The following is an 11916-nucleotide window of genomic DNA, read 5'->3' on the forward strand; positions in this document are numbered from 1 at the left end:
CCCCCCCCCCCCCCCCAACACCCCCTCCCCCCTCTGTGTGTACAATGTACTACACACCCCCACCCCAACCCCCCTCAATAATCTTCTTCAACCCAACATTTCCCCCTGACTTGCAGTACTTGAACGTTCTTTCTAGTCTTTCATTTTGCTCCATTCACCAGTGTATGGTTGTTCATCATCTTGTACTCTTACTGTATTATCCAAAAATTCTATAAACTCATACCTGTACATACAGTAAATGAGTCTTAACCACTTTTTAACTGTGGCAAAAAATAGCTACGACCAATTTTCAATTTCCTGGTTTTAAAATGGTCGAAAAGTTAAAAGAAAATGGCACTTATTTTAACTATTTTACATGACATCGACTGAAAATCTGAATTATTGACAGTAAATACTATTCATGAATGGATTGTTTTGGCGTCGCAAATCACATGGGCGCACTTAATGATCGAAAACTTGTTACATTGGAAAGAAGGGGTATGATGATTGATGAATTGTCTAATAATAATGAGTCCAAAGTTGAAATTGAATTAAAGAAAATAGTGTCTCGCTCAGATGCAAACAAACCGCCCCAATCCACAACACATCAATATTCATCGGTATCTTTATTAATCCCTCTGCAAATCTGAATGCCTCCCTGTAAGCAACAGAGAAAAGTGGATATATAGAGAGAGAGAAAGACAGAGAGAGAGAGAGAGAAAGGTGTGTGTATATATGTATATATATATATCTGATATCTTGCGTTTGAAGGGAACGTTCCATCCATGCAATAACGTAACGTTGTCACGTATGTACCAACGTTGGAGTATGTTTTACGTATACAGTACACCTAGTTGACCCTATACTACCTATTTGTGGTCCTTTTTTTTTTTTAATCAATTTTCTTTTAACTAACTCCTCCTAGTTAAGTTTTGTAAATGCAGAAATATGTAGTGTTGGTGTAAATTAATTATCCCTACGAAAAATTAAAGAATAATTGATTATATGATTCTGTTGAGCTGGGGAGTCGAATTCAGCATCCTGCCATCAAACTGTGACGTTGACGGTTATACAAATATAAGTAAATAATATTACGCATTCGCTACTAGCCTACTAGCTATACATTTTTGCCGTAATAGTGGTAAGCACTTCCTACAACAGATATCTAGAATCACGGGGTAATAAGCATTTGATCTTAATATTAAACTAGGTTATAACCCTTTTTATAGCTTAAGAAAGACATAATCTAGCGGTTATAGAAGGCCATAAAGTGTGTTGGGGGGAAGAGATATAGCACGGCGGGGGAGTGGCGAGTGGCCCAGATTTGACGCTGCTCAGGTGCCGCTGGCCTGCAACGTTGATGCTGCAATCTGATCTGATCTGATCTGATCTACTGTATGTGCTGCAATTAATCTGCTGCGTGCATGCTCTTTCCGGCCTACCCATCCCATGCATGCATGCCTCTCTGCACCACCTTGACGTGTATGCTCATTTTATGTCTCATCCTCTTCAACTTCGCGACAAATTTTACTATACAACTATTATCAAATAGATCTCTGTTATTTATTTATTTATATTTCAAACTTATATATAAATATACAATTTCTTTTTAGTGTAATATATATGTGTGACTAATTCTATTTCGATCCAAAACTCTTTTTGATTGTTTGTAAATTATCTCTATATTTTAGTTATAATATTTTATTAGTGTAAGATATTTATACCTCTATTATTATATGTGTGACTAATTTTGTTTAATTCAAAAATTCTTTAACTTGACACTTAGCTCAGAGTCAATCCTTTGACCATGCAGACTAACAATTATATTATTTGACACGACTTGAAAAATTCACAATTTTATTCTACCCTAAAGTAGTTATAACTCTGAGATTTTTTATTAGGAAGGAAATTTTTAACAATTTTAGAGATTCAGTAAATCTTTTGTTCGTTATTTCTAATTGTTGGTCAAAAGTAGTCGGTAACATTAACTATCAAGATGGTCAAAAATTTGGCTGATTATGTTCTCATCTTGTTCCTCTAATTTTCAACTATTAGTAATTGAAAGGTGATTGGAAAATGTTTTTTACAAAAATAATTATAGTTGTCAAATATATATACACACACACACACACAAAAATCCTACAGATTTATCAACAAATCTTACTAATAGAAAAGGTGGCTAAATTTAACTTCTGATGTTGATGCTACAATTTAACAATAGATTATATATGGAAAAAATATGGTTTAAAAGGAGGTGGACCCAATTTTGTCTTTTAACATCTGCAAGCAAGTGAAGGTTAGAAGGGAGCACATTTAGAGTTGCCTTTTTCTATAATAATCCTAAATGATATATGGACAAAAAATGTGTTTCATCCTTCCATTAAAGTTAAATCATGCTATATTCATTGTTTAAAATTATTCTTTGCTGTATTGATTTGTTTTATTTGATTACTGGTAAATTTTTTATGACTTTTATTTTACTTAATTAGCTTGTCTTAAAATAAGTTAATTCACAAGTAGTTAATCAATACAATAAGTTTTCATTTATAATTAGAATAAATAATGTTAGGTTAGAAGTGAAAGTGAAAAATGATTTTAGAGATCAAATAGAGTTCAAAATAGAGGGTTTCATGGCCAACCGTAATATCTAATTTATCAATTCCCTTTTAACTCACCAAAACTGAAAATATAACTTTGTCGATTACTGGACATTATTACACATAAGTGTATATGTGTCCCGGACATGACTCAACTAATTGACCAATGCAAGTAAGTGCGCTAAGAGTTGGGGTTCAAAGACACATATACACACAAATCATGTGTGATGAAATCAATTAAGAGAGTGTTTTAACAAAAATTAAACTCATAATTTTTATGTACGAAAAATCATTCTTTATCCAATTTACCTCATCTCTCTCTCTATTCTATATCTTCTCTATTTCTATCCTACTTTACTTTTTCTAGTCTAATATTTCTTGTCTTCTTTAAGAGTCTGCTTCAACTCCAACGGAAAGCGTCTATATATCGATATGTCTCATTCTATTTTTTTTTTTTAATCATAATAAGAGTATGTGAAGTGATTTTTGAAAGTGAGTTGAATTGGAGAGGGTCCTACGTGCACAAGCCACCATTTTGGAGTTTCGGCCAAGTAGGAGAGGTTGGCCCACTTGCTTAGCTGGCTCACCCTTGTTCCCACGACCAAAGTTGCGTTATGATTGGATAGATGGACTGATTGATGACTACACTCACTAATTATTTATCTCACTCTTCATATATATATATATAGTGTTGTAAAAATCAGTCTCGGCGACTGCTTAAACGCTGACTAGACGCTGTAGACATCGAGTTTGGCGCCTAACTTGGTTGAGTTGATGCTCAACGTAACTCGATCGAGTTGGCACTCAACTCAGGCGAGTGATTTTTTTGCATACTTGACTACTCCTCTTTTATATTTTTTCAACCATGTAACCAATTAACCATCTAATCGATGTAGTTGACTAATTTGGGAGATTATAACACTTTTACAACTCCCAACCTCGAGTAGAAAAAGTAGAGGCAATATATTCGGATTACTCAGCCGTCTAGGAGATGACTAAGCACCACCGACCTAGACACTAGGCACTCTCCAACGCCCGACTAGCACTTAGCGCTTTCTACAAAATTAAAGCTAGCTTGTCCCATCATTGGCAAATCTTGTAAATACCATTGTAGGACCCTAGCAAATTATTGCATGATGAATTGTGCCCCAATATAATATATGATTGACATTACCTTTTTTTTTTTAAATATTTTCTTTTTAATTTTTTTTTAATTTTTTATAGCAATAATCCCTATTTGGTCACAAAACAATACTCCGTATTACAATATATAATATTAGTTGAATCCATGGATTATAAATTAGGTGGTGCTAACATAGTTTTTTTTTTTTAAACATATAATTCAAGATTTTTGAAGTATGAACAAAATTAGTCTATCTAAGAGGTTTTATGGTATATATTCATAGTAGATTACACTTCTTTTTAAATAGTATGTACGTCTAAATTTCATTCTTGTATATCACCCATGTTTCACATCAAATGTATGTATGTGCCAAAAAGAAGAAGAAGAAGAAATAACATAATATTACTTGGTCTTTAAAAATTCAAGTACTCCTTAATGGTACATTGGTATGAATGCTTTTTCAAAGTTAATTTTAATTTTTAAAATTGTACAACTTTGATTATTAATTAATCAACACCCCAAGAGATGTTTTAGTTTAATATCTACCAACAAAACTCAACACAGACACCAATCATATACAATGATGAGGTGAGATTAGACTTGCATTGTAACTTCTTCTTTTTTTTTTTTTTTTTCAAAAATTCAAACTCTCGTCATTGTCAAGATCAAACTCTTACCATTACAAAATTGTCACATCTACAATACTGCCTCAATTGAGGCTCGATCTAATGACCTCCAATATAGGAGAGTCACTACATGTTATTTGAGCACAATATGCTTGGCAAACTCTTATCATTTTATTAAAACGTATAACAAAATTGTAATCTTATCTTATCTTTTATACTTACATATCTATCAACATCATATTTTAAGGTTTAATGTTAAACTTGACAATTCAGGTCTCCGTCCCACCGAATATCCATGAAGCATGCGGGCAAGTATGAGCAGATGGAAGATTATAGTCAAAAGGATTAGATGGGTGGAAGGAAAAAATTAAAGATTGAGGTAGCATTGAAAGAGAAAGGGTGCCAACTAGACCTAGCCATATATCTTTATGGATTAAGACCATTGATTGTGTATTTTAAAGTTGTCTTATCGTTATATGGGAGTGAGTTGTCATCCTGGAAAACATGAAAGCTTAATCATGATTCTTAAAGAAAGTTCAAGCTTTTTGTTCTACTGTTTACTCCAGAAAGATTAAGAAAAGGGTTTTTTTTTGGTTGGAAAAATTTGTCAAATTTGAATCGTTGGATCCCGGCTACTATTCGACAGTTGTCGACCACACCTAATTTCTACTCATCATCACTAATCTTTTTGCCACTCTAATATTGAAATTTAACTAATTGATACCTAATTTTTCAGTTTATAAGGTTAAGACTCCAACTCAAAATTAAACTTATTTAAAAACAATTGAGTTTTTGAAAGAGGTGGTCGAATTAGTGGAGCTTTCAACATTACTCTCTCAGTCGAGTCATTCACATAAGGTCTTTCTAGTGCGATTTACTTCTGCACATCATTGGAAAGTCTGCTTACCAACTTTTTTAAGCTATTGGGTTACATATTAAAGTTTTTTTATTGTGATATTTGTCATAAACAAGGTATTTAGAATAAAATTTGATACAAAAAGTTAGTAAAAATTGTAACTTTTGCGTGCAAGATATACCTGATCCATGATATAATTTCCCTACCAATTGTTCATGGGCCCAACAGTTCATAAATCATAAGGATGAAAGTTCAAGCAAGCTTTGTAATTGTAATACAATGGGCTTCTAGTTTAGAGTCATTTAAGAGCCCGGCAAAAGTGTAGGCCCGAATTAGATTGAAAATTATGCTTATGACCTTTTTACCTAATATAGTAATATCAAATGTTTATGCTTTTGTTTTTCTTTCTTTCTTTTGAATATTTGGACTAAATGTATACTTTCTAAAATAAATAAATTCTAATAAATAGTTAGTCGAGAAAATACTTGAGTTGGTTCCCCCCCCCCCCCCCCCCCCCCCCCCCCCCCCCCCCCCCCCCCCCCCCCCCCCCCCCCCCCCCCCCCCCCCCCCCCCCCCCCCCCCCCCCCCCCCCCCCCCCCCCCCCCCCCCCCCCCCCCCCCCCCCCCCCCCCCCCCCCCCCCCCCCCCCCCCCCCCCCCCCCCCCCCCCGCCAAAAAAAAATAAAAAATAGTTGAGTGTTTCTACGGTCGATATTCATTCTCTTTTCACTCGGAAGATGAATATGTGGTTTAAGATTATGTTCCCGTCGTGAGTGTCATAACCCTGAAACATAGCGCTAATGGAGCAATATGGACACTAAGCAAATATATCTTCTCCAAATTCCCAGTGATATGTCTGCCCAGAATTTAAATTTTTTTAAAAAATTATATATTATAGGTCGAGGTGGTTATAATTGTGTCGAGTGGAGGGTTAAAGAGTCGAGTCCAGCCTTTGCCATTAAAACGAGGTGATGACTGCTACAAAAATATAAGAAAATAAAGTTCTTGTTTTCGCATTAGTTATAATTTTTAGCGTAGTGGTAGGCATGCGATGTTATAATTGGTATAATGACATGTGTTGACTGTTACGTTAGTATAAGATTAAGTGCTTACCCATTACGTCAAAATTTATAGTTAGTAATAGAGACATAACTTTATTTCTTTATACTTGTGAAACAATCCGCTCCTGTAGCGGTACAGCTAGCATACATGCATATACACAATTTCAACACAATTTCATCCAAGTTTAATTTGTTCACAAGTAATCACCGAGTGTAAAGAGTTGTGAAGCAATATTATGACTGGCGGATTGATTTGATTTGATTGTGAGTGAAGAATATATATGAATTAAATAATGCAAGTGAGAGCCATAGTGTAGATTTATATATTATAATGATATGATATTAACTTCTAAAGTAATTACTAAAAATAACCCAATAAAGAGTGGCCTGCACCTATCAAGTTGGATGGTGATCTTCTCTATTCATACCTAATCAAGGCACTAAGAAAAAATCTATCAACATTCATGCTTGACCTTCAAGGCTTGCATGTAGATTGTAGAGGTGAGTAAACTGGATATATATCTTAATATGATTATAATTCTTTATAAACTAGTACAAAATGAGCTATTTACGTCTTTTGTACAGACTAATTTGCGTCTGTTTTACAACAAATGCAGATACAGCAGACGCAGATTGGTAAAACAATCGGTGTCCCTTGTGAAAAATGTGATTTAGGTCGGGTTTTATGATGTTGCGACTGCTATTTTCCGACCACCCGTGATTGGAAAAAGCGGGCCTCTGGCCATCAATATCAACTACTTTGACGTGTAATATAATTCTTCAGTTCATAAATTGCTATTAGCGTCATGAGATTCCTCCTTTGATTTTTGCTACTATGTATGACATGAGTGTGGAAAAGGGGTAAGAGCTTTAATTTGAATTCTAAAGAGCTATCATAATCTTCAAACAGGTCATTAAGAGCTAGCTAATTCACCATTTGCGGCGCACCCATGAAATGACGGCCAATTATAGATATGGTGCAGTGCTTATTTGAGCACTATTATTCCACCATTTTTGAGGATAATTAGGATGGTTAGGGGTCGTCGAGTAGGCAAAACACAATTTTTATTATATTTAAGGTTATGAGTTTGATTTTTAATTGCTAACGTTTTTTTAATCGAACTTTTTACAGAAGATCTTCCTAGTTCAGTTTGTCTCCCGTGATTGAGTCCAACATCTAGCTAGTCACGAAATGTAGCCCTAATTGCTAAGCAAATATAAGGAAATAAAAGTGATCCTGATTGGTGTGGAGGGACCAGCTTGGATAGCATGAGTGCTTGTGTACTCTCGTCCCTTAAGAGATGACTCATATAGTCATGTGGAAAAATCGATCTGACTAGCACTAGTACGTATTTTGTCCCTTAATTAGGCCAGCTCAGGTAAATGTGTCTCCTACAACTAAGGTCTGCACAGAACACTTAAAAAGGGTAATTCTGAATTTAAAATGTGCTGCAATTTACTTTATGATTTACTCTATCCACCCCAGACTTTAAGATATAAAAAGTGAGGACGCACGCCAGTTGGGATTCAATCCTCAGCTCACATGAAACTAAAACTGATTCTTAGCCTCTTAGGGCCCAAGAAAGGCTAAGAATTGGGATTGCAGAAATGGAAAGAAGTAATGAGAAATAATCCATCCAGAAATGCAATGATAAAATAGAGTAGAATCGAGGAACACGGAGATCAGACACGGACTAAGAATAGACTAGAAAAGATGGATGGAGGATCATTATCATCATCATTATCATGTCATATCAACATCCATCTATACATTCATTCAGTGCATTCTTGTTTCCACTGTGAGTGGAATAATGGATATCTCGTTCCCCTAATCCCCTTCCCAGAATCAAATCCAACCCACTGTTTCAATCCTAGTCCTACAACCTACTTAGCCTAGTTAAAATCAAACGTATAAAATCCCACTTGTCTGCAACTACTAACATCGCTCTCCACTCTCCACCCACCCTTTAATTTTACACAATCAAAGTTTTGATTTTTGCCTTACACCCAAACTCCTTCACACGCCTCGACTCTGCCCGCTGTTCTTCCGTTCATCTCCAACTGGTTTGCACTTTCCGTTCATCCCTTCTAGCCCTAATAAATGGCGCGCCTTTCGAGCTTGGAATTGCAGTGTGTCTTGTTTTTCATGAAACCTAAGAAACAACGAGGTAATTTGAGGTGTAGTGGTGTCATGTCGGAGGGACCGTCGGCGGCGGGTGGTCGGAGCGCGGGGTACCGGGGAGTGAGGCGGCGGAAGAGCACCGGAAAATGGGTGTCGGAGATTCGGGAGCCGAGATCGCCCAACAGGATTTGGCTTGGAACTTTTGCCACGCCGGAAATGGCGGCCGTGGCCTATGACGTGGCGGTGCGGGCTTTGCGGGGCCCAGACGCGGAGCTCAACTTCCCTAACTCCGCCGCGTCGCTCCCCGTCCCGGCGTCTAACTCCGCCCGCGACATTCAGGCGGCGGCGGCGCTAGCCGCCGCCGCCCTCGGCGCGGCTGCGGACGCGCTGGAGGGCCAGAAGGAGGGGGACAAATTAGACATTAATCCTGAAGAAGAATGTAAGGAGTTTGTTGATGAAGATTTGATATTTGATATGCCGAATGTTCTTGTGAACATGGCGGAAGGGATGCTGCTTAGCCCGCCGCGTCTCGACGTCGCCGGCGACTGCGACGCCGCTGCGGCGGATCACAACCTCTGGAATTATCCCTAATGAGTCAGTCATCATCTCCTTCTATATATATATATATATATATGCCTAAATCTTCGTAATAATGGACTATAATGCATAATTAATACCCTAATAATAATCTCGCTGGAAGGAGAAGGAAATTCAACATGCGAGCATGAATGTAATATAATGCTTGTAGTTTTCTTTCTTTCTTTTGTTTTTTTGCTGTAAAAGTTTCCTGTTTCATGCATGTTTTCATTTTGCTTCTTCTCTTTGACCCAGGGGGAAAGCCTATTCGGTTCGAACCTATAAGATCAATAGTTAATTCTATGTGGAGTGAAACTTGAAACTTTGTAATTATCTAGTCAGCTGTCAAATCAACTCGGTCTGTGCTGCTTTTTTTCTTGAATCTATGTAACATCTTACTTCTCAAATCCCAGGTACTATAAACAACTACTTTGTTTTGTTATATATATTACAATACTTCCCTAAAAAGCCTCAAGTTATTACATGAACCACTAGTGTTGACAATACAATACAATATATATAGAATCTACTTATTATTATTTTTTTTAAAAACAAGCAAACAAACAAACAAACAAGTATTACTACATAAGAGGATGAATATTAGAAGGTCAAATTAAATACAAAAAATCAATTAATTATTGTCAGGTAAAGACTGAGTATTGATAGTTATCTTTGTTTATTGTTGAATTTATAATCATATTTATTATACGAGTAAAGAGGAAGTGCCCATATATGTATGTTTGAATTCTTTCACTCAATTATAATTAAAGAACAAAGTATATTCCTTAATTATAATGAGTTGCAAACTTTTTCTCCAACTTTCACCAAAATAGAGATTTCAGTCTCCAACCAAGAGTTTCTATGGACTGCAAGCTTTATTGTAAATCAAAGTTTTTATTTATTATATATATTATAATCTACTTGCGTTGTGTTTCTATGGACTGCAAGCTTTACAATGTAGTAAAAGTCTATCCACTCATAAAATTAAAAAACATTTTATTAAATTTTCATTAAGTTAAATAGTTTAAATTTGCAGGCAGTTTTGATAGTTTAAAATTAATTTGTTTAAAGGTAAAACTATACTATATCAAATATTTTATAGTCAATATATAAGACACTATGCAAGAGTTCTTGAAATCAATTTGCATCCCCTTCTATTTAAAGAAATTATTTAGAAAAAAAAAAGAGAAAAGAAGAGACTTATTACTTATTAAAACTAAACATGGGATTTGCATGCGGAAAAAATCTCATTGCTATTTTCAACTACCAATCAAAAGTAATTGAAAATGCATGAGCTTGATCCATCTCAACTAAAAAAAAATAATTAAATTGATACTTGAATTGCATATTTATTATATACCTATTATATGCTCATCATGCCCCTCACATATGTGCAAGTTAATTACTCTTTGACGTGTTCCAAACCATACATAGACTATATATAGTCTTTAATCTAACTCTAATACCAAACTGAAATTTGATCTATTATTTGTCTCAACTAAAAGTATAAACCAATAATTGGAGTACATGTTTATATATATATATATATATATATATATATATATATATATATATATACACACACACATATACATACCTTTGCTTCCTTTAATCCTTCACCACCACCACCACCTCCACCTCGATCCTCCCCTTCTTCTTAATCTTCTTCCTTCTTTTTATTATTCATCTTCTTCTCCTTCTCTTTTTATATTATTCTCCTATTTAATTAAAGTTTTTTATTAGGGTAATAAAGTTTTCGAGTACACATAAAAAGCTGCCAACATTTTCCAACCTCCCATCTAAAGTTGTCCGAATTTTCTACCACTACATACCAGTGATACCACCCGTGGTTGGAAAAGTTTTTAAAAACTCAAAAAATTCTATCTACATTTTGAATAGTTGAAAATAAGTGATTTTTCAATATAGTGTAAATTAAGGGACAATTAAGAGTAATTTTTCTATATATCTATAGTTGACAAACTAAAAATACATTTCCACTAAAAAAAAAAAAAAAAAAGTTTCCCAACCAATTCTAAACTATGTAGTACAGAAATAGAAAATGTACAAGAGACACATATAGGAAAATATAGGACACAAAACGAATAAACTAAAAAACAATCTCTGAAAGTTTCATGTTGCCATAATCAAACACTTAGCACTATATCAAACAATATATAGCTAGTACCGAAAGTATAATTTTATTTTCTTATACTTGCATAACAACTAATACCATATATGTTGAATTGGACTCGACCCTCTAAACCTCTGGCCTGGCCAGCACGCGTAGAATAAAACTTTTAAAGTTCTAGGAAGAAACTAGGAAACAGATATAGAGCAGCTAGGGTTGTTGAAAGGGCATTATACTTTTTGAATATAACAATATTGTGTTCTACGGCATAATCGCAACAATATCTTAGTCAGCAAAGTTATGTTCAATTTGTTGTGTGGTATCATTGGTTGATGAGAAAAGAGACCATCATTACAACGTTGATTATGTCGTACAAAAGCTATGGTTTTGTCCCGACAATAACTATATATGTAATACGTAATATCGCACTGCTGCATTGCATTCTATATTCAACGTGACTAAATGGAAGATCGTTGTAATAATGTTAGATGGATGGAGCGTTCAATTCAATAATAATTGCATTAATTCTCTAGTAAAAGTAATTTTTTTAATTGGAATGATTAAGAAGATAACAAGATAATAATCAAATAATTACACATTGTGTCACACAAACCAGTTTTACGTATTTATCGGTAGTAAATTGTTGATATATATAACATTGCTCCGGTTTACAAACAAATTTTCTAATCACTTTTAAGATTCGTAAACATTTTTCTCGGTAATAAGTACAATTATCATTTAAAATAGTCAAAATTTCTTACCACTTTCTAACCAATGGTAAAAAATTTAATCGTATAGGCACCGGCATGAACCCTAATGGCTAATGTTCCAACTACTAGTGATTGAAAAA

The 11916-nt window shown here is 34.9% G+C and overlaps 1 protein-coding gene across 1 annotated transcript; it reads left to right on the forward strand.

The window, feature by feature from the left end:
- The first annotated feature begins 8202 nt into the window (after positions 1 to 8202).
- LOC116007655 (ethylene-responsive transcription factor ERF024-like) lies at positions 8203 to 9242 on the forward strand. Its single transcript, XM_031248392.1, has one exon. The coding sequence runs from the start codon at positions 8342 to 8344 to the stop codon at positions 8951 to 8953; it is 612 nt and encodes a 203-aa protein (XP_031104252.1). The 5' UTR covers positions 8203 to 8341; the 3' UTR covers positions 8954 to 9242.
- The last annotated feature ends 2674 nt before the right edge of the window (positions 9243 to 11916 follow it).

This window comes from Ipomoea triloba, chromosome 15, assembly GCF_003576645.1.
Source record: "Ipomoea triloba cultivar NCNSP0323 chromosome 15, ASM357664v1".
In the NCBI taxonomy this organism is placed as follows: Eukaryota; Viridiplantae; Streptophyta; class Magnoliopsida; order Solanales; family Convolvulaceae; genus Ipomoea; species Ipomoea triloba.

What these genes read in the sequence shown, in the direction of transcription:
- LOC116007655 (XM_031248392.1), top strand. Translation starts at nt 8,342, where the DNA reads ATGGCGCGCCTTTCGAGCTTGGAATTGCAGTGTGTCTTGTTTTTCATG.